This window comes from Paralichthys olivaceus, chromosome 14, assembly GCF_024713975.1.
Source record: "Paralichthys olivaceus isolate ysfri-2021 chromosome 14, ASM2471397v2, whole genome shotgun sequence".
In the NCBI taxonomy this organism is placed as follows: domain Eukaryota; kingdom Metazoa; phylum Chordata; class Actinopteri; order Pleuronectiformes; family Paralichthyidae; genus Paralichthys; species Paralichthys olivaceus.
In genome coordinates this window covers 24764118-24788528 of record NC_091106.1, presented here as the reverse complement: position 1 = coordinate 24788528, position 24411 = coordinate 24764118, and the positions used below count along the sequence as shown (strand labels likewise).

Genomic DNA, 24411 nt, shown 5'->3' with positions numbered 1-24411 from the left:
TTCAACTGAAAAAGATATAACACAATTTACAGCAAATTACGTTCAGAACCATTAAACATCATTAATAGTTTTAATATCTTCCAACACTGTGCGTGTATCATTAGGGAAGAGTGTGTGAACATGACTGTGCCATGAGGCGCACAGAGCGCACTGGAGGTCACTCACTAAAATAAAGAAACTTATTTACTTTCAAATAATCTCCCAGAGTGGAGGTTAGATACACAGTGTGAAGTCATCGGTCCACTCTGAATATATAAATGCTGCAGAGACTCGTGCGTGACGCTGTGTGATGGATGCACGCAAATGGAAGGATGAGGAGGAAACAAGGGTCCAGTGATGACTGATCAGCTGATATAGATTCTGTAGATCTGGGATCTTCGTGCTGAACTGAGTCCAGTATTAGATCGACTGACGGAACTGAACCATCCCAGTACAAACACAAAATAATAATTCTGTTAAACTCTTCATTGGGGACATCACAGCTGTCTCTGAATTTAAGAATCCTGCAATTGTGAAGACCCATTGGTCAGCAGGAGAATTTAATATTCATGAGGTGCTTTGCATTGACCATTTATAGTTGAATGTAGGCGTGTCGAGGGTGGGGCATGAGGCAGATTCACGTACAAACGTTTCCAGGAGTGATTTTTATAGTGAACATTGTGTTCAGGTGATAAAACTGAATTTTCTTTTGCGTACGCCATTTCCAGCTTTGGTGGCAAGTACGCTTTTAGCATGAATTCCACGTACTGTTTTATAAATGAGACTCCAGGTCTGTTCATCGAAAAAAAATTGTAACAATGTTACAATTTTTTATTTGTTTTACATTTACATTTACAATTAGGGCATTTAGCAGACGCTTTTGTCCAAAGCGACTTACAAGAAGTACATTTGTCACAAGAGAGAAACGTCAACATATCACTGTCGATGGTTTTAGGTTTTTGTTTTTTGAATTCAGTTAAATTTTAGTTATACCTTATTTCTTTAAACGCAGGCGATGAGTATGTGACAAATATAAATATGTATAAATATCCTGGTGTGACTACTTACAGAGCAGTGTTCATATGTGCTGCATGGCCTCCGCCACTAGGTGGTGCTTTTGAGTAAATCTAACAGGAAGTCATCTGATGGACTCAGCGTGGGTGGAGTCAAACATCTGACTCCGCCCACACCCAGCCTGTTCTCCCTCCATCCAGCAGGTGGCGGTGACGCAGCAGGAAGCTAAGAGACCCAGGAAAAAGAAGAAGAAGTTGTTAATGGCTCACGGTTAAAATCTTTGTTTTGAGCCTCGTGGACAAAATCTTGTTGTGTTTGAATCTTCACCGCGAGGAGCCGCTTAGCATCTTCGGGAGGACATGTACCGTGGTCGGCCTCCGCCGAGGGGAGGCTACCCGCCGCCTTTCGAAGGCCGAGGACCGCGGCCTCCTCGGCCTTACCCGGCTCCGGACTACAGAGACGACAGGAGCCGGCCCAGACCTCCGTACCACCACGGCTTCCACGAGCACGGTCAACCGGACTCATACCGCCGGTCCCCGCCACGCAGGAGGTACCCTTCCCCCGGCTCTGGGAGCCACAGAGGCGCGGAGCACTGGGCAGGAGGTCCGCCAAGGGAGGTGAGTTATCCGGGCTCCAGTCGGGCTCTGACAGAAAGGCTGGTGTTTGTCGATCGTGTTTTATAATCTACAATCATATATTAAGTTTTTTTATGTGACAGCACCAACTACTGATGATCAGTGCCGGGCCGCCGCTGCTGCCATTTGGGTGCCCCCCCCCCCCCCCCAAAACTGAAGACATTACAAGCAAAACAGCAACACACACACGTGTATGAACATACAAACACCAATGAATCACATTAAGTGATCTATGTTCTTAAAATTAAATAAACACACATAAGAAAAGGCACAGCTGTGGTGGGAGGGGCCTCTGTGAACAGTTACTTAGTTCAAACACCCGCCCCTTCGCCACCTCTTCATCAAACTACAGTTTACAAACTGTTTCTGGAGTAAAAACACGTTGAAATGATTTTAAAACATCTACTTTACTTAACTGATTCCCAGAGAATCAACAGATTTTAATTGAGTTGTTTTTCTGGTTTGATTCAATGAGAAAAGGAAACAGATTCGTCTTCACTGGTCTAAATCAGTTTCCTGAGATCAATCATGTGACTCACACATGTAAACAGTCTGTTTCATGTTTTGTAACATGATCCTTAACAATGACCTCTGACCTCACCTGGGCATCGTGAACAGGTTGAAACACTGCTCATCATGTCTGAGATGTTCTGGATCATGTATAAAGCAGTTGTTCCCAGTTTGAATGTTTATGGTTTTATGTTGCAGAGGTCTCTGTCACCACGCGGGCCAATTCCCCTTGACCACAACCTGGTTATCACTGTTGGCAACGAGCTGACATCGGGGTCTGGCTCTGCCCCTTCACGCCATCATGACAGGTAAGCTTAAAAGATCCATTAACTCACATTCTGATGGATGTGAGGAACAGGTTTAAAAAATTTTTAAAAAGAGACAACTTGCAGCCACAGCCTCTGGGTGGTGCTTCAGACCGCTGTACATAAGTGTGCAGTCATTTTGTGGAGACAGCGAGGTGACCTGGTTGCTATAGCCATCTTCAGAGTCCGGAGAATTTAATACAGATTTTACCTGCAGTTTGTGTTTCACACCTAAACAACACCACAGCAGGTTTTCTGCACAGACTCGTTCACTTCAGCATCAAATCCTCGTCATTCTTCAGGTGAGAGGTGGAGCAGCCGGGTGCAGCAGACAGAGACCGGAAGTGATGTATCAACTCTACTGCAGAGATCATGTGATCACGTTTACAGTCCACAAAACACTTCTGGAGTCTCAGGTGTAAACAGTGTTGCACGAGAGAGCTACTTACTACTAGTTGTTTTGTTAAAAAAAAATACGGATACAAATTTCTCTAAACGCATGTTTAATGAGAATGAATTAGGTTTTCCTTCATCGTAGAAACTGACGTTTTTAAGGAACATCAAAAACTGCTTGTTGAGTCATTCTGAGCATCTTGTCTTTCTCTGCAGAGACTTCCCTGCTCGACCTGAGTATGAGCAGGGCCGAAGCAGGGGCCGCAGTCCAGACCGCAGTCCAGACAGAAGCCGGGGCCACAGTCCAGATCGCAGTCCAGACAGAAGCCGGGCCAAGAGTCGAGGTCGGAGCAAGAGTCGGCCCCGCAGCCAGAGCCGGAGTCCTGAACGAAGCAGCGCCAAGAGTCGAGGTCGGAGTAAGAGTCGGCCCCGCAGCCGGAGTCCGGACCGAAGCCGGGCCAAGAGTCGAGGTCGGAGCAAGAGTCGGCCCCGCAGCCAGAGCTGTAGTCCCGATCGAAACAGGACCAAGACCCGAGGTCGGAGCAAGAGTCGTGCTTTCAGCAGGTCTAGATCCAGGTCCCGTTCTAGAGGCAGGAGTTTTAGCAAAGTAGTGAGTCGTGGCCGTAGTAAGAGTCGCAGTGTGAGCAGCAGCTCCAGCTCAATCTCGAGCAGCCGCAGCCACAGTGGAGATGAAAGATACAAGAAAGGCTTTAAAGAGCTGGAGATGGCTCGACGCCGGAAAGAGCTGGAGGAGATACTGAGCCTGCCGACAAAATCCATCCTGAAGAAACGCAATGATTCGCCATCGATCCGGGTAGGATGCTAATAGAAAACACACTCACTGACTCCAACTTCACAGAACCCACAGAAGCATTTGCATACATTCACATGTTACATACCAAGGTTGTTTCCATGGAGACAGTGCAAAACAAGCTAACATCTTTTAGAGAAGAAACATCTTATCTGAGCTTTTTGCTTGTTTCTTTTTCAGAATGTAGACTCCCCCCGAGGCCTCGACGGCTCCAACGTGTCTTGTGTGGCTGACCAGCTGCTGCAAGCGGTTAAAGGCATGGAACCTCACATGGTAGCGTCCGTTTTGTCAGAGCTGCGGTCTGACCCACAGACGGTTCATCGTGCTGGCTTCGAGACTGAGATCAAAGAAATCCTCAACCTATTGGAGGGGGCAGGGGTCAAGACCCAGATGAAGGCCGTGGACGACATTGATGATGAGGAGAAGTTCCTGTACGGAGACTCTGAGGAGCCCAAACCTCCACCAGTGTCCGAACCGGTCCGTCACCATGGGCTTGATATGTATGGAGACGTGACGGAGGAGGCACTGTACGGAGATTACCCCCCAACAAAAGCCACCATCGGTCAGACCTTTGGCCCCCCCACAGGGGCCTCATCTCACCTTCAGGCCACATCCACCACAAAGGAGCCGGACCCAAGGAAGGCCAACCGTCCCATTATCAGCCTGGACCAGAACCCCACAGTCCAGGTGTCAAACCCCGCCCACCCCTCAGGTACAGAGTCACTGGAGGAGTATGAGAAGATCCAGGACCTGCTGAAGACCATTGGACTCGACTTGGGTGTCACAGAGATCAGCAAGATGGCTGCCAGAACCAAGGAGCGTCTCCATGGAAACAAGCCTGTGAAGACGCCCACGCGTCGCAGGCGGTACTCCTCTGACAGCTCAAACGGCAGCCAGGGCCGCAGGAGGCCGAGCAGGAGCGGCAGCTCCAGCAGCAGTAGCAGGAGCAGGAGTCGCAGCTGGGGTGGTAAACGGGGGAAGAGTTGGAGCAGCAATGAAAGCTGCAGGAAGTCGGCTCCAATCAAATCTGTCAAAGACGAGACAAAGGTCGAACAGAACGTCACAGCGTCGCAGGCACACAATCAACTTCTGCCACAAATCCCTGACCCCCAGACCCTCCCTTCTCATTCTGGGGTGCCCATACCTACCTACCCCCCCCCACAGGTCCATGGCATGATGCCCCCTAATTACCCCCCACCAGGTTATGGCCAGTACGGAAACTACCTGCCCTACATGCACCAGCAGTGGCCGCCACTGTACCCGCCCCCTAACATTACCCTGCCCCCCCGGACTGGATCTGACGAGTTCCCTACTGCTCAGCCGTACCATAAACTCACCTCTGAGCCAGGGGCCAAAGGTCAGTCTAATCAGTGATCAATATTAAAGGAATATTCCGCTTTTTCTCTTTATTCCAGCAGATTTGAGAGTGAAAGGTGTGAATGTGTTGAGATGTTTGAACAGAAGCAGGGTTGTCTTCATCATCATCTTCATGGTAGTTTTGTTTCTGTCCAAAGGTTTGGTGAAGACGTTAGCTCAGGACAGAGAGAAGAGCATCTCAAAACTCAGCAGCTATGACAGGGAAGTGTCTGAGGAGCAGAACAACGAGAGTCAGAAACAAAAGGTTCGACTCACGTCAGGGTGCGACACTTTTACACACCGGGTATGAAGACATGAAACAGGAAGTGTTTCTGCTCTTGTGTTCAGGTTCTGGAGGAGCGGGAGAAGCTGAAACAGGAGCGGGAGGTGAGGATGAAGAAGAAGGATTATCTGATGAAGGAGCTGGAGAGACTCAGAAAGCAACAGGGTCAGTTCACATGATTGACCTGAAACCACTTGTTTATTCACACACTACCAACATCAATGATGTGACCTTTGGGTGGCTGACTGCTGCTTTGTGTTACAGGTGAGCTCTTGAGAAAGAAGCGCCGGGAGAAAGAAGGTCACAAAGACCCTCTGCTGCAGGAGATCAGTCGACTGCAGGAGGAGGTCATGACTCAGATCTCCAACCTCCGCAAGGAGCATGAGGCTGCCGAGAAGAATCGTAACGAGATCGACAAAGTAGCGCTCATCCTTGGCCTCAGCACAGCCGACCGGCCCCGCAGGGTTAGCAAACCCACTGAAGACCAGAGCTTTCAGTCGCCAGAGAAGAAGAGACGGGAGGCTGAGAGGAGTCCAGAGGCACAACAGGCTTCCAGCAGCTCCACGTTAAAGGTAGAAACACCTGTGGAGGAATTAACAGGAAATATGACTGAACATAAATAATCACCACAGGTCGACATCAGAGGTCATTGTCACACATCAACACAGCCCATCACCACATCACATCATCACATCATCACATCTCATCTCCACATCTCATCACCACATCTCATCACCACATCTCATCACCACATCTCATCACCACATCTCATCATTAAAGCTCATCACCACATCTCATCATTAAAGCTCATCACTACATCACATCATTACAGCTCATCATCACATCTCATCATTAAAGCTCATCAACACATCATCACATCTCATCATCACATCTCATCATTAAAGCTCATCACCACATCTCATCATTAAAGCTCATCATCACATCACATCATTACAGCTCATCATTACATCACCACATTACATCATCACATTACATCATCACATCACCACAGCTCATCATTGCATCACCACATCGCATCACCACATTACATCATCACATCTCAACACATCATCCCATCACATCATCACATCCCTTTAAAAATGTTTTATATCATGAATGGTGTTTATTGATCTGAGTGATTATTGTTCGACCTGATCAAAACAACTATGACCTGAACTCAACTGAAGTCCTTTGTTTTAGGTCGCTTGTTGTTTGTTGATGGCGGCTGGACGCAGCGTCATGTGTGTATGTGCGTAGTGTTCAGCTGTGTTCAGCTCTGTTATCAGAGTAAAAAAGGCAGCATGGGTTCATTTCCTCAGTTATTCTTCTTCACTTCCTGTTGTCAAATTTCACAGTAAAAGACTTGAATTGTCTCCGTATATAAGATAAAGTCTGATCACTACTAGTCTGTTTCCTAGATCTAGAATCAGATGCACAGAGACGAACACACTGATCTCGGGTGAACAGTGAGTCAGCTTGAGCCCACACAGACTGCAAGATTTTCAAGATTTACATTAAGAACAGGTGATTTATTCTGTTGATCAGCTCAAGGACAAATCGATAAACATTGATTAGATTGGGAACATTGATCGATCATTCAAATTAGTGACTTTATTCAGACAGAAGTTTTAAACTGGTGAATTCAGACTTTGATGTTTGAACTGTGTCTTCAGTTCATTAAAATACCAAATGACTCAAGATATCAAAAACAAGGGAATCGGAAACTTCACAATACACGTTGTCGTTGGTCTTAAAAGCGACGGATTTACTGAGTAAACACGTTGGAGTCTGGAAGTCGCTCAAGGTAAGAAACTTTCTCTTCTTGTTTTCCAGATGAACTTGTTCTTTCTCTGAATGTTTCTGTGGGAGTGAATCCTGACTGTTCATCACCTGCCATGTTGACTTTCCTTCATCCTTGTTTTCTAGCAGACCTCAGCAGCACCGCCATCAATGTCGCCAAGAGCGTCACCCATTAAGCCACCTGTCAGCGCCCCACCTGAGACCCCTCCACCGGAGCCTTTTGAATACTATGATGCTGGGAACCACTGGTGCAAAAACTGTAACGTCACATCTGGCTCCATGTTTGATTTTTTCACGCACTTGCAAAGCAAAACTCACCGAAAGGTTCGTAAAATGCGTAATGCATAAGATATGTTATCTCACTTTATAAGACTGATCCAATTTAATTCATTTAATTTTACGAGGACTGGACATTTTGTTTTTATCCTTTACGTTTCCTTTTCTTTCCACAGACTCTTGACCCGTACAACCGGCCCTGGGCCTCTACTTCCACCAAAATCACCAAGAACACGCCGCCGGAAGAGAAACTGACCAAACCTGCCAAAGGTACTTGTAGTGCCAACCATCAGTTCCCTCAGACACCATGGTAATGCTGCTGTTTCTGCGATCTGCTGAATGTTGTTAGTCATCTTCCGCTTCCAGGTGGAACTCAGTGTGGATCTGTTAATGAAAACATGGAACCAAAGGAGATGTCTGTCCTCACCTGTCATTAGTATCATGTGTGTCCATCAGATGAAGGCAGGAAATGTGTTTGACTGCTCATCAGTGTTCATATGTTTGCTGTCACTGAGCAGATGAAACACATTTCCTCCAGTTATTCCTCCTAAATAAAACGTCTCCACTCTTTATCATCAATTACTTCAAAATTTCACAGTCAGATGTCAGAGCACTAACCCTCTCCTGTCCTGACGTTGAAGTTTTGAAAAAAGATATCCACCAGGTAAACATGATTGACACTTTTTTTTTTTTACTGTCTGTGGGTTCAGTCTGTGGTTTGTGTGTTTTGCTGCAGGTTCAGAGTTCTTGCAGCCCGTCAGAGGATTCTTCTGCCTGCTATGTAAAGAGTTTTATGGAGATGCCATCTGTGCAGAGGAGCACGTCACCACACATGCTCACAATGACAAATACAAGGTATTTGAACGTTTTTTAAAGATTTTTTATATATTTTAAAATTCAAGTTTAAGTGCAGTTGAGGAATGTGGCTTTGTTCATCGAACCATCTTGAAGGGATACTTCACCGAAAAAAAAGGGGGGGTGGTGAAGTGTTTGAGTCCACAAAACACTTCTGGAGTCTCAGGGGTAAACAGCGTTAGGGCAGAATCCAACACAACTGAAATAGCTGGTGACTGATTCTTTAGATGTAATAAGACAACAGCAAAAAAACATAACAGTCCTTCATCCAGCTCCTGTGGTGTCATGAAATCCTCCATCCAGCTCCTGTGGTGTCATCAACCAACATTCAAGTTTCAAACCTAAAAGTCCACTGATATCTTCCTATCTGGTGCGTTCGCAGACGCTTGGACACATTATTGTGTGGCTACGTCTGTTGGCTTCGCTACTTACGGTAGCGGATATTTAGGATTAAAACAAAGGATGTTTAAACTCAAATATGAATGTCGGGGCCTGTGGACACCACAGGAGCAGTATGGAGGCATCATATGTTTTTTCTGTTGTTTTATTACGTCTGAAGCTTTGGTCACTATTGTCTTCAATTGTATTGGATTCTGCTTCAACTCTGTTTACCCTTGAAACTCCTTGTGTTTTGTGGACTCAAACACTTCACCCCCCCTCCAAGGGCATAGTGGTGAGTAGATAATGTGTACAATTACATTTTTCAGTGGACTATACCTTTAATCAAACTCTTGGTTGTAATCTGTAACTTAACCACTAGATGTCACTAAATCATACACCAGAGCAATTACTCATGTTCTGATCAAATCAAGTTAAAAAAGACTCTGCTGTGTTTGTTTGTTTTTTTTTGTACATCATCTTCACTGTCTCTTAATTTTATATCTTGATGCCTTGTTCACCAGAAACAAATGTATGAGAATCCGCTGTACGAACAGAGAAGGAACCTGGATCGGCAGGCGGGACTGGCCTTAGACACAAGTGGAAAGAAACGCAAGCATGACGACGATGAGAAAAGCCACAAAGACAAGGAGGAAAAGTCCAAACACAAAAAAGAGAAGAAAGACAAGGAGAAAAAGAAAGAAGACGACGATGCTGCTTTGAAGGAAGAAAAATCTAAATTCAAAAAGGAGGACGAGGATGACAGACTGAAAGACAACACGACAGGGGAGGATTTTAAAAGTAGCAAGAATCTGGAAGAGGAGCGATCTTACAGTAAGAAAGTTGAGGACGAAAACTATAAATACAACAAAAGGGATGATAAATACCGTTACAGCGAAGAGGAGAGGGGTGACCGATACAGAAACAGCAAAGAAGAGGAGCATCGTTACCGGCATCGCAAGGACAACGATGACAGATATGATGATCGCCCAAAATATGGTTTAAGAGATGATGAAGAAAAGTATAAATACAATAAATATCCTCCAGACTCCAGATCCAAATATGACAGAGAACGAGATGAAGGGAACCCCAAGACTCGGAGAGAAGCGTTTAAAAAGCCTGAGCTTGGAAAACCAGAAGGAAAACCAGAGGCCATCAAACCTGAACCTCCACCAAAGCCCTATGACCCACCCAAAATCTTCTGTGGTCCTAGCCCTGCCATGAGGGCCAAGCTCCGCAAACAGAGCCTGGAGGCTGGCAAGCCCGGCCCTGCAGTCACAGCCCCAACATTTGGAAAGTTCACTTGGAAGAAGAAGGAGAACACGCTGACAAAGGTGGCTGAGAAAATTGCTGCTGAGTTCATCAAGGAGGATGAAGCGGCTGCAAGCCTACAGCTAGTCTCTGTAGAGGATTCTTTTGCTAAATCTGTGGCTGTCGCGAAAGAGATTGCAGAGAAGCTCGGGGGTAACCAACCAACGCCTACTCCTTGGGTTTCCAATGGAACCAACCGGGGAAGAATCAGGCCCAACCTCCCAGCCCCTGCTGCAGTCCTGAGGAAGACGACCATGATGGGTAAACCTGCACCTCTGAATACCTTTCTCTCGATCAGACCCCAAAACACAACTTTACAAGGACCCCCTCTAAAAGAACTGCCGCTGTTCTCTGATGGTCTCTCGAAAGCTCTAAGTGCTCAAAACGCACTACTGGAAGGTAAATCTCCACCTAAACCATTAGAAGCTGGACTTCCATTGCCAGTGTCCAGACAATCACAAATTGAGGTTAAACCTGTACCACCTGTTTCTGCACCATTGTCAACTGAGGCTAAGCCCACACCGGCTGAGGCTAAGACCACTCCCACTCCGGCTAAGACCACACAGACTCAGGCCAGGTCTACAGACTCGGAGGCCAAACCTCCACAATCAATGGTAAAGATAGTGTCTGACGTTGCTGCTCCTGGTGTCCCAGAGAATGAGCAGACTCGTACTGTGTTCGTCAAGCCTCCACCTTTTATGAAAATGAGTGACAGAGTTCAGAAATCTGAGAAACTTAAGAGTAACCTGGCTGCAGCCAAAGCCAGGGAATTATTTGGCATCTTTTACAGTGGCATTAGCCAATCGGGTCCTTCTTCCATCACCAAATCAGACTCCAAAGCTGACAAGAGTAGCACATATGAAAGTCTACTTCCAGCTCCGCAAGCAGTAAATCTACAGCCTCAGCCTCCAGCCCAAACCCAGGTCCAACCTACAACTGACGTCCAAACATCGCCACAACCAGACTCAACCAGTTCCTCACCAAGTTCACAATCCCAGCTAAAATCTGAAATTCAGATTGCTTCAGTTTGGTCCTTGAAGTCTGGCCTTGCTCCAACACCAGAGGAGGTTCTATCTGAAACACCTTCACCAACAACTCAACCAAAACTGACTCCATCAGCTCAGATAGAGCCTCGGAGTGTACCTCAAAACAAGTCCCAAATTCCCCTACAAACTGAACCTGCTGAGCCAGATTCAACCCCTCATACTCTGCTGAAACCAGAGCAGGACACCCAGTCTCATACAGAGACCAATCCTGATACTACTCTAGAACCTGAACCCAAACCAAGCCCCAAAACTAGATGCAAGAAAACTCCCCCTGCCCCCTGCCCCGTCAGACAAACTCGATCCCAAACCAGATACCAGACTCGGCGGCAGCAGCAACAGCGGGGCCAGTTTGAGTTACAATCTGAGATGGCTTCAGGGAACTCTGAATCAGCAGCTTCAGACCCAAAAAGCCTGGACACGTCAGACCCAGACACTGGGTCTCAGTCAGAGGAGGGGAACCCCAGTGAGGGAGACCCTCAGGTGATGGAGATCACTACTGAAACACTCGGCCTCCCCTCTGACATGACCTCCCTGGACTTTGAGTATGATTTTAACTTTGAGTAGAGTTAACTGGACCTGATGTGATCTATGGAGGGAGAGGGGGTTATGAACACTTTATCTGTGATTCACGATTCATCGAAGTTCTGCTGCATGTGAGAATCACGACTCTTAAAACACTTCATCTGTTGAAAGGACCAGTTGGTGTCTTCTCTAGAGTCACATGACTCAGGTTTGCCAGGGGATCCAGAAGAATCTTGTCTCAGGAGATTGAGCCTTGAGTGAACGACTTGCTGCTGCTCTGGTTCTCACCAGTGTATTGATCCTGTGAACAAGTGTGTTCTAACAACATCATAAAACACCTGATTAATCATAAATTGGTCAATCTACATTTAAAAAATGTTCTTATATAAAAAATGTGGTTTGAAAAAAGGACTTTAATTCTACCCTTAATTCCTTTCTGAGGTTTATTACGCAGTTAATGAAGTTAGTAATTAAAACCTGATAATCTGAGAATTAGTTTTCTTCACTTCCTCTTAAAGATCAGTTTATTTTATTTGTCTTGAATCATTGGAACCAAGCATTTTCTTATAATTAATCAAAATCATCGTTAGCTTGACAGACAGAGAAACTCTTCAGTGTGGTTTTAATGGTTGAACTATATGGCCAAAAGTGTGTGGACAGCTGCAGTGTGTTTGTTGCAGGTTTAACAGCACAAATAAAACAATTTGATTACATAAAACTTTCCAGATGTATTTAGTTGTTCTTTCAATATGATTTGTTCTTGTTAATTACAGGACACAGGTTAGTTCATAGTCAGATTCATGTTGACTGTTTGATTCTATAAACACGTGGAACCTGAAGGTTTGTCTAAAAACATGTTCAGCTTCAGTGCTCTGCTGTCCAAATACTTTTGGTCATTTCTTGTATTCCAGGCTCCTCAGACATACCCTGACAAATATCTAAAATGTGGGACTGTTCCTTTAAAGATTGCAGCGCTATCACGTTCTCCTCGTTTCTGCTCCTGAATGTAATGTCCTGTAGCTCCTCCTCCTGCAGGTAACGCCCTGTAGCCCCTCCTCCTTTTTACTCATTGTCTTCTGTTAAGTCGCTGGATGACAAGATGTTGTCACGGACCAATTGGAGCAGCCGTAGCAGTCGTATGTTCTCTGTCGTGTTGATGTGTTAAAATAGGAAAAACTGCTCGTCTTGTAAAACCTGTTGCTTTATGTAAAGTTTTATTAAAAGTAAGTGAAAACAGGAAGAGGCTCAGTGTGAATCTTTGATCAAATGATAAAAACATTTCAGATTTTGTCTGTTCTCAGTTTTATTTAAAAGTATTAAAAAAAAAAGGAAGAAGGAAGATTACAGCCAACATCTTCATCACCTGTAACCGAAGGTAAAAATATTAAAGGTTTTAAGAGGAGGTGAACAAATCAAACGCACCTTTATCTTGATTTGAAACTAAAGGTTTATTGATGTTAGAACTCATCAACATATATAACAGGTCTGATATGTGACATATGAGGATAAGTTGCAGAATTAACCTTTAAACATAAAAATGTAAAAGTATATAAAGATGATCAGTGACTGTTTGAATCCTCTAAATAATGAGGAAAGAAGCTTCAACGGTTCCTAACTTATCTCCTTTAGCAGAGGAAACATCAGACCATCCTTTATGAAATGAATGGAGCCTCGATGCTTCCTAACTTATCTCCTTTAGCAGAGGAAACATCTGACCCTCTTATTGTTATTTCCTGTGAGTCACTGTTATTAAATGTTTTCTCTGTATGAACTGAAAACATTTTTTCAGGATGTGTCTTTATGTTTAAAACTGAAAACTTTATATAACTTCCTTCAGCACAGTACGTTTTGTGCAGAACTTTTATAAATAAAGTTGTATTTGAAGAAAACAGAGTGTAAGTGGAGGCTGATTGTCTCCACATAGTGGTTCTCCTTTTCTAATTCCTCTCCTAACTCCTTACAGCTTCTCCTTCACACCTTTTCTTGACCTGGTGACATATTCTGTCAGCATCAAGGAATAGTGGTTAAGAAAGAGATTATTTGGACTTTCCAAACGGAGCGACTTTGTATCAGTGACTATATATAAAGATGATCACTGACTGTATATAAAGATGATCACTGACTATATATAAAGACCATCACTGACTGTATATAAAGATGATCAGTGACTGTATATAAAGACCACCACTGACTGTATATAAAGATGATCAGTGACTGTATATAAAGATGATCACTGACTGTATATAAAGATGATCACTGACTATATATAAAGACCATCACTGACTGTATATAAAGACCATCAGTGACTGTATATAAAGACCATCAGTGACTGTATATAAAGATGATCAGTGACTGTATATAAAGATGATCAGTGACTGTATATAAAGACCACCACTGACTGTATATAAAGATGATCATTGACTATATATAAAGATGATCACTGACTGTATATAAAGACGATCACTTACTGTATATAAAGATGATCACTGACTGTATATAAAGACCATCACTGACTGTATATAAAGACACTGACTGTATATAAAGATGATCACTGACTGTATATAAAGACACTGACTGTATATAAAGACCATCACTGACTGTATATAAAGACCATCACTGACTGTATATAAAGATGATCACTGACTGTATATAGAGCTGATTAGTGACTGTATATAAAGACGATCACTGACTGTATATAAAGATGATCAGTGACTGTATAAAGATGATCACTGACTGTATATAAAGACCCTCAGTGACTGTATATAAAGACGATCACTGACTGTATATAAAGACGATCAGTGACTGCATATAAAGATGATCAGTGACTGTATATAAAGATGATCACTGACTGTATACAAAGACCATCACTGACTGTATATAAAGACCCTCAGTGACTGTATATAAAGATGATCACTGACTGTATATAAAGACGATCACTGACTGTATATAAAGACCATCAGTGACTGTATATAAAGACGATCACTGACTGTATATAAAGATGATCACTGACTGTATATAAAGATGATCAGTGACTGTATATAAAGACGATCACTGAATGTATATAAAGATGATCAGTGACTCTATATAAAGATGATCACTGACTGTATATAAAGACGATCACTGACTGTATATAGAGCTGATCAGTGACTGTATATAAAGCTGATCACTGACTGTATATAAAGACGATCACTGACTGTATATAGAGCTGATCAGTGACTGTATATAAAGCTGATCAGTGACTCTATATAAAGATGATCACTGACTGTATATAAAGACGATCACTGACTGTATATAAAGACCATCAGTGACTGTATATAAAGACGATCACTGACTGTATATAAAGATGATCACTGACTGTATATAAAGATGATCAGTGACTGTATATAAAGACGATCACTGAATGTATATAAAGATGATCAGTGACTCTATATAAAGATGATCACTGACTGTATATAAAGACGATCACTGACTGTATATAGAGCTGATCAGTGACTGTATATAAAGCTGATCACTGACTGTATATAAAGACGATCACTGACTGTATATAGAGCTGATCAGTGACTGTATATAAAGCTGATCAGTGACTCTATATAAAGATGATCACTGACTGTATATAAAGACGATCACTGACTGTATATAAAGACCATCAGTGACTGTATATAAAGACGATCACTGACTGTATATAAAGATGATCACTGACTGTATATAAAGATGATCAGTGACTGTATATAAAGACGATCACTGAATGTATATAAAGATGATCAGTGACTCTATATAAAGATGATCACTGACTGTATATAAAGACGATCACTGACTGTATATAGAGCTGATCAGTGACTGTATATAAAGCTGATCAGTGACTCTATATAAAGATGATCACTGACTGTATATAAAGATGATCACTGACTGTATATAAAGACGATCACTGACTGTATATAAAGCTGATCAGTGACTGTATAAAGATGATCACTGACTGTATAAAGATGATCACTGACTGTATAAAGACCCTCAGTGACTGTATATAAAGATGATCATTGACTGTATATAAAGACCATCAGATGTCATGAAGTTTGAAGTGAAAGCTTCTTGGTTGAGTCATATGACCTTTTATAGTTTTTGTCAGTTTGATGTTTCGGTTTCAAGGCGTTTGTCTCAGCATGTTTGTGTGTGTGTGTTCACAGCTCGTGTGGACTGGATTGGACGAAGTGGACGTGTCTCCTGTAGGTAAGACTCAGTACATGGGTGATGATGGAGACATGTCAGCTGCTTGTCATTGTTATCCTTTTCTCAGTTTTATCCAGATTCACAGAAAAAGAATCCTATGATTCATTTGTTTCAAAATACATTTATTTTCTATTTTAGTTTCTGTGCAGCTGCAAATAAAATGTGTTCATACACTACTCAAGAATTGATGAGAAGTTTAATGTTCACAGTCTAAAGTTAAACTTCAGATATCATTACATTACATTGCCCGGCGGCATGTGTGCCGTTGGGGGGTCAGCGCAAGATCCTAAGCGGCTGGAGGTTGGTCAGGCTGCCCTGGACGACCAAGGTCAAGCGGCTCTACCGATACTGACCCTTCCGCAGCTTCCCCTATGGAATACGTTTTACAACTTTTACTTCCTCTAGAAAGTCAAGTTTGATCGTCCTCTTGGTGTTCAGGGCTGTGACCAACCCTGGTGATGCTGATCCAAGGACCTCACTAAACCATCCTATTAGTAGTAGCGACGGGTGGTGTGTATAAGGGGCAGGGACTTAATCAAGGCCAGCACATTGTGCTCATGCAGGACCTCTGTTCAGTTCAGTTTACTTTGGTACTTAAGTACATTTCAGAGACCATACTTTTTTACTTTTGATTGTGTAAAGGTTGAATCAGCAGTACACAAGTATCTGTACTTTTACTTAAGTAAAGAATGTGGGTACTTTTGCCACCTCTGGCCTGAACCAGAAACTGTGCCACCTTCTGAGTGAGAAGGGCACGTATTCTCCTGATGTTGTGCAGAATGTATCTACACAAGTGGGTTGTTGCAGCAGTGTTGGCAGTAAGGGAGAGTTGCCTGTCGAGTGTCACACCCAGGTTCCTAGCAGTCTGGGTAGTGGTTACCACAAAGTTGTCAAAGGTAATAGTCAGGTCATGGGTGGGAGAGACTTTCCCTCGGAGGAAAAGTAGTTCGGTCTTGTCAAGGTTAATTTTCAGGTGGTGGTTTACTGTGTCAAATGCAGCAGAAAGGTCTAGAAGGATGAGGACAGAGGAGAGAGAGGCTGCTCTAGCAGTGTGAAGTTGCTCAGAGACCGCAAGGAGGACAGTCTCAGTTGAGTGTCCTGCCTTGAAACCAGACTGGTGAGGATCAAATAGGTTGTTCTGGTGAAGATCGAAGGAGAGTTGATTTAGGAAAGAAAGGGAAGAAAAGAGACAGGTCTGTGATTGATTACCTCAGATGGTTTGGGGGGGGGGGGGTTCTTCAGTAGAGGGTTTACTCTTACCTCCTTAACAGAGTTATGGAAACAGCCAGTTGACAGGGAAGTGTTTATGAGATGGGTGACAAAAAGGAAGAAGGTCGGGAGCAATAGACTGGAGAATGTGAAAAGGGATGGGGTCAAGGGGGCAGGTGGTTGGGTGGGTGGATGTTACCAGGGTAAGAACTTCATTGGGAGACAATCTGTCCATTTAGAAGAACAAGTGGCTGTGAATCAGCTGCTCTCTCCTAGTCCTTCATGACTCATTCTAGTTCTGCGTTCTGCTCTAGTCCTCGTCACTACTGGTAGCATGAGGCGCTACCTGCAGCACCGTCAGGTTGCACAGGTAGTCCAGCTCCTCCAGGAGGACACATCCATACGTGTGGTTACAAGACAGTTTGTGTCTCCCAGCACAGTCTCCAGAGCCTGGAGGAGACACCACGAGATGTAACACCACTCACACTCACTCTCTCACTCACAATCACTCTCACTCTCACTCTCACACTCACACTCGCACTCGCACTCGCACTCACTCTCACACTCACACTCACTCTCACTCTCACTCTCACTCACTTTCACACTCACTTTCACACTCACTCACTTTCACACTCACTCTCACACTCTCTCACTCACTTTCACACTCACTCTCACTTTCACTCTCACTCTCACTCTCACTTTCACACTCACTTTCACACTCACTCTCATTCTCACACTCACACTCACTTTCACACTCTCACACTCACTTTCACAGTGAGAGTGATGGCGCCGAGGATGGCTGCCGTGTCTTGAGCTCCTCATCAACTCCTCATTTCTAGTGTCATTATGTTGTACTTTTTCAGTCTATTTTAAACTTTTTTTGCAGCATGCAAACCGCCCAAGCGAGCCCTATCATTCAATATGATAGAGAACAACTTCTACTCATTAGGTCGCTGGCAAACAGCAAAAAACCACCGTGTGCAGTTCAGCTGGCAGAGGTGTTCACAGACATCTTCAACAAGTCACTGCTCCAATCTATAGTCCCCACTTGTCTCAAAGAGTCTACCATCATTCCAGTCCCTAAAAAGACAAAAACCATCTGCCTCAACGAATACCGCCCAGCTGCACTCACCCCCATCATCATGAAGTGCTTTGAGCGGTTAGTCAAACAGTTCATCACCTCCTCCCTCCCTGACTCACTGGACCCCATGCAGTTTGCTTACAGGGAGAACAGGTCCACAGCCGACGCCATCCCCCTCACCCTCTACACTGCCCTCTCCCACCTGGACCAGAGGCACACGTATTTGAGGATGCTGTTCATTGACTACAGTTCAGCATTCAACACTATTGAGCCCTCCAAGCTCGTCATCAAGCTCAGGGACCTCGGGCTCAACAGCGCCCTCTGTGACTGGATCTGAACTTCCTGACGAGCAGACGCCAGGCAGTGCGGATGGGGAGCATCACATCCTCCAGCCGGACCCTCAACACCTGAGCCCCCCAGGGTTGCGTGCTCAGCCCTCTCCTCTACTCCCTGTTCACGCAGGACTGCGTGGCCACATACAGCTCCAACACCATCATCAAGTTTGCTGACGACACCACCGTCATCGGCCTGATCACAGACGGCGACGAGACGCCTACGGAGAGGAGGTCAGAGCCCTGACATCTTGGTGCCAGGACAACAACCTCCATCTCAACATCAGCAAAACCAAGGAGCTGATTGTGGATTACAGGAACAAGCAGAGAGATCGACATCGATGGAACTCCGGTGGAGAGAGTCAGCAGCTTCAGGTTTCTCGGGGTGACATTTGTACTTATTGTTTCATATGCACTAGTGTAAGTTATTTGTTTTTTAGTTACTCTTATTTTATGACACTTGCATGTTGAGTTGCTTGAGGTGCCTGGGATTTAAGATTTTCATTGCCAACATGTAGATGTATCTGTTGTGCAGATGACAAATAAAACCTTTGAAACCTTTGAAACCTTTCACACTCACACTCTCAAACTCACACTCACTCTCACTTTCATACTCACACTCACTTTCACACTCACTCTCACAATCACACTCACTCTCACACTCACACTCACTTTCACACCCACTTTCATTCTCACACTCACTCTCACACTTACTCTCACTTTCACACTCACTTTCACACCCACTCTCACGTTCACACTCACTCTCACTTTCATACTCACACTCACTTTCACACTCACTCTCACACTCACACTCACTTTCACACCCACTTTCATTCTCACACTCACTCTCACACTTACTCTCACAATCACACTCACTCTCACACTCACTTTCACACCCACTTTCATTCTCACACTCACTCTCACACTTACTCTCACGTTCACACTCACTCTCAATTTCACACTCACACTCACTTTCACTCTAACTCTCACTCTCACACTCACATTCACTCTCACTCTCACACTCACATTCACTCTCACACTCACTTTCACTCTCACACTCACTCTAATATTCATTCTCACACTCACATTCACACTCACTCTCACACTCACTCTAATATTCATTCTCACACTCACATTCACACTCACTCTCACACTCATTTTCACTCTCACATTCACTTTCACACTCACTTTCACTCTCACTTTCACTTTCACCCTCAAACTCACTCTCACACTCACACTCACTTTCACTCTCACACTTACTCTCACACTCACACTCACATTCACTCTCACACTCACATTCACTTTCACACTCACTCTCACACTCACTTTCACCCTCACACTCACTCTCACACTCACTCTCACACTCATTCTCACACTCACTCTCACTCTCACAATAACTTTCACTTTCACTTTCACTCTCACATTCACTCTCACACTCACTCTTACTCTCACACTCACTCTCACACTCACAGTCACTCTCACACTCACACTTACTCTCACACTCACTCTTACTCTCACACTCACATTCACTCTCACACTCACATTCACTTTCACACTCACTCTCACACTCACTTTCACCCTCACACTCACTCTCACTCTCACACTCACTCTCACACTCACTCTCACTCTCACACTCACACTCACTCTCACAATAACTTTCACTCTCACTTTCACTCTCACACTCACTCTCACTCTCACATTCACTCTCACACTCACTCTCACACTAACTTTCACTCTCACACTCACTCTCACATTCACACTCACACTCACTCTCACACTCACTCACTTTCACACTCACTTTCACTCTCACACTCACTCTCACTCTCACTCTCACATTCACTCTCACATTCACTCTCACACTCACACTCACTCTGACACTCACTCACTTTCACACTCACTTTCACTCTCACTCTCACACTCACTTTCACTCTAACTCTCACACTCACATTCACTTTCACACTCACTCTCACACTCACTTTCACTCTCACACTCACATTCACTCTCACACTCACTTTCACTCTCACACGCACTTTCACTCTAACTCTCACACTCACTTTCACTCTCACACTCACATTCACTTTCACACTCACTCTCACACTCACTTTCACTCTCACTCTCACACTCACATTCACTCTCACACTCACTTTCACTCTCACACTCACTCTAATATTCATTCTCACACTCACATTCACACTCACATTCACACTCACTCTCACACTCACTCTAATATTCATTCTCACACTCACATTCACACTCACTCTCACACTCATTTTCACTCTCACATTCACTTTCACACTCACTTTCACTCTCACTTTCACTTTCACCCTCAAACTCACTCTCACACTCACACTCACTTTCACTCTCACACTTACTCTCACACTCACACTCACATTCACTCTCACACTCACATTCACTTTCACACTCACTCTCACACTCACTTTCACCCTCACACTCACTCTCACACTCACTCTCACACTCATTCTCACACTCACTCTCACTCTCACAATAACTTTCACTTTCACTCTCACATTCACTCTCACACTCACTCTTACTCTCACACTCACTCTCACTCTCACACTCACAGTCACTCTCACACTCACACTTACTCTCACACTCACTCTTACTCTCACACTCACATTCACTCTCACACTCACATTCACTTTCACTCTCACACTCACTCTCACTCTCACATTCACTCTCACATTCACTCTCACACTCACACTCACTCTGACACTCACTCACTTTCACACTCACTTTCACTCTCACACTCACTCTCACACTCACTTTCACTCTAACTCTCACACTCACATTCACTTTCACACTCACTCTCACACTCACTTTCACTCTCACACTCACATTCACTCTCACACTCACTTTCACTCTCACACGCACTTTCACTCTAACTCTCACACTCACTTTCACTCTCACACTCACATTCACTTTCACACTCACTCTCACACTCACTTTCACTCTCACTCTCACACTCACATTCACTCTCACACTCACTTTCACTCTCACACTCACTCTAATATTCATTCTCACACTCACATTCACACTCACATTCACACTCACTCTCACACTCACTCTAATATTCATTCTCACACTCACATTCACACTCACATTCACACTCACTCTCACACTCACTTTCACTCTCACTTTCACTTTCACCCTCAAACTCACTCTCACACTCACACTCACTTTCACTCTCACACTTACTCTCACACTCACACTCACATTCACTCTCACACTCACATTCACTTTCACACTCACTCTCACACTCACAGTCACTCTCACACTCACACTTACTCTCACACTCACTCTTACTCTCACACTCACATTCACTCTCACACTCACATTCACTTTCACACTCACTCTCACACTCACTTTCACCCTCACACTCACTCTCACTCTCACACTCACTCTCACACTCACTCTCACTCTCACACTCACACTCACTCTCACAATAACTTTCACTCTCACTTTCACTCTCACACTCACTCTCACTCTCACATTCACTCTCACACTCACTCTCACACTAACTTTCACTCTCACACTCACTCTCACATTCACACTCACACTCACTCTCACACTCACTCACTTTCACACTCACTTTCACTCTCACACTCACTCTCACACTCACACTCACACTCACTCTTACTCTCACTCTCACACTCACTCTCACACTCACTCTCACACTCACACTTACTCTCACACTCACACTCACTCTTACTCTCACTCTCACTCTCACATTCACTCTCACACTCACTCTCACACTAACTTTCACTCTCACACTCACTCTCACATTCACACTCACATTCACTCTCACACTCACTTTCACTCTCACACGCACTTTCACTTTCACTCTCACACTCACATTCACTTTCACACTCACTCTCACACTCACTTTCACTCTCACTCTCACACTCACATTCACTCTCACACTCACTTTCACTCTCACACTCACTCTAATATTCATTCTCACACTCACATTCACACTCACATTCACACTCACTCTCACACTCACTCTAATATTCATTCTCACACTCACATTCACACTCACTCTCACACTCACTTTCACTCTCACTTTCACTTTCACCCTCAAACTCACTCTCACACTCACACTCACACTCACTTTCACTCTCACACTTACTCTCACACTCACACTCACATTCACTCTCACACTCACATTCACTTTCACACTCACTCTCACACTCACTTTCACCCTCACACTCACTCTCACACTCACTCTCACACTCACACTCACTCTCACAATAACTTTCACTCTCACTTTCACTCTCACACTCACTCTCACTCTCACATTCACTCTCACACTCACTCTTACTTTCACTCTCACTCTCACACTCACTCTCACTCTCACACTCACACTCACTCTTACTTTCACTTTCACTCTCACACTCACTCTCACATTCACACTCACACTCACTCTCACACTCACTCACTTTCACACTCACTTTCACTCTTACTCTCACTCTCACACTCACTCTCACACTCACACTTACTCTCACACTCACACTCACTCTTACTCTCACACTCACTCTTACTCTCACACTCACACTCACTCTTACTTTCACTCTCACACTCACTCTCACACTCACACTTACTCTCACACTCACTCTTACTCTGACTCTCACTCTCACTCTTACTCTCACACTCACACTCACTCTCACACTCACACTCACTCTTACTCTCACACTCACACTCACACTCACTCTCACTCTCACACTCACTCTCACTCTCACACTCACTCTTACCCTCACTCTCACACTCACTCTCACTCTCACACTCACACTCACTCTTACTCTCACTCTCACACTCACTCTTACTCTCACTCTCACACTCACTCTTACTCTCACACTCACTCTTACTTTCACTCTCACTCTCACACTCACTCTCACTCTCACTCTCACACTCACACTCACTCTCACTTTCACTCTCACTCTCACTCTCACACTCACACTCACTCTCACACTCACTCTCACTCTCACACTCACTCTCACTCTCACACTCACTCTTACTCTCACTCTCACTCTCACACTCACTCTTACTCTCACACTCACTCTTACTTTCACTCTCACTCTCACACTCACTCTCACTCTCACACTCACACTCACACTCACTCTCACTCTCACACTCACTCTCACACTCACTCTCACTCTCACACTCACTCTTACTCTCACACTCACACTTACTCTCACACTCACTCTCACTCTCACTCTCACACTCACTCTCACTCTCACACTCACACTCACTCTCACTCTCACACTCACTCTCACTCTCACACTCACACTCACTCTCACACTCACACTCACACTCACTCTCACTCTCACACTCACTCTTACTCTCACACTCACTCTTACTTTCACTCTCACTCTCACACTCACTCTCACTCTCACACTCACACTCACTCTCACTCTCACACTCACTCTCACTCTCACAATAACTTTCACTCTCACTTTCACTCTCACACTCACTCTCACTCTCACATTCACTCTCACACTCACTCTTACTTTCACTCTCACTCTCACACTCACTCTCACTCTCACACTCACACTCACTCTTACTTTCACTTTCACTCTCACACTCACTCTCACATTCACACTCACACTCACTCTCACACTCACTCACTTTCACACTCACTTTCACTCTTACTCTCACTCTCACACTCACTCTCACACTCACACTTACTCTCACACTCACACTCACTCTTACTCTCACACTCACTCTTACTCTCACACTCACACTCACTCTTACTTTCACTCTCACACTCACTCTCACACTCACACTTACTCTCACACTCACTCTTACTCTGACTCTCACTCTCACTCTTACTCTCACACTCACACTCACTCTCACACTCACACTCACTCTTACTCTCACACTCACACTCACACTCACTCTCACTCTCACACTCACTCTCACTCTCACACTCACTCTTACCCTCACTCTCACACTCACTCTCACTCTCACACTCACACTCACTCTTACTCTCACTCTCACACTCACTCTTACTCTCACTCTCACACTCACTCTTACTCTCACACTCACTCTTACTTTCACTCTCACTCTCACA

General features: G+C 44.4%; 1 protein-coding gene across 2 annotated transcripts; it reads left to right on the top strand.

The window, feature by feature from the left end:
- Positions 1-1200: 1200 nt before the first annotated feature.
- znf318 (zinc finger protein 318) lies at positions 1201-12714 on the top strand. 2 transcript variants are annotated; one of them, XM_069538728.1, is made up of 11 exons: positions 1201-1610; positions 2337-2446; positions 3053-3650; positions 3828-5004; positions 5162-5268; positions 5352-5451; positions 5551-5858; positions 7213-7410; positions 7539-7632; positions 8099-8217; positions 9120-12714. In XM_069538728.1, the coding sequence occupies exons 1-11, from the start codon at positions 1353-1355 to the stop codon at positions 11514-11516; spliced, it is 5466 nt and encodes a 1821-aa protein (XP_069394829.1). In that variant the 5' UTR covers positions 1201-1352; the 3' UTR covers positions 11517-12714. The 2 variants fall into 2 exon arrangements, with proteins under 2 accessions (XP_069394829.1, XP_069394831.1); XM_069538730.1 differs by having other exon boundaries at positions 1208-1610; positions 7216-7410.
- The last annotated feature ends 11697 nt before the right edge of the window (positions 12715-24411 follow it).

Bases quoted from the DNA above. Each gene is read 5' to 3' on its own strand.
- znf318 (XM_069538728.1), top strand. From the start codon at position 1,353: ATGTACCGTGGTCGGCCTCCGCCGAGGGGAGGCTACCCGCCGCCTTTC. The intron at 2,447-3,052 runs GTAAGCTTAAAA...CTTTCTCTGCAG, and splicing joins CCTTCACGCCATCATGACAG to AGACTTCCCTGCTCGACCTG. The intron at 5,859-7,212 runs GTAGAAACACCT...CTTGTTTTCTAG, and splicing joins CCAGCAGCTCCACGTTAAAG to CAGACCTCAGCAGCACCGCC.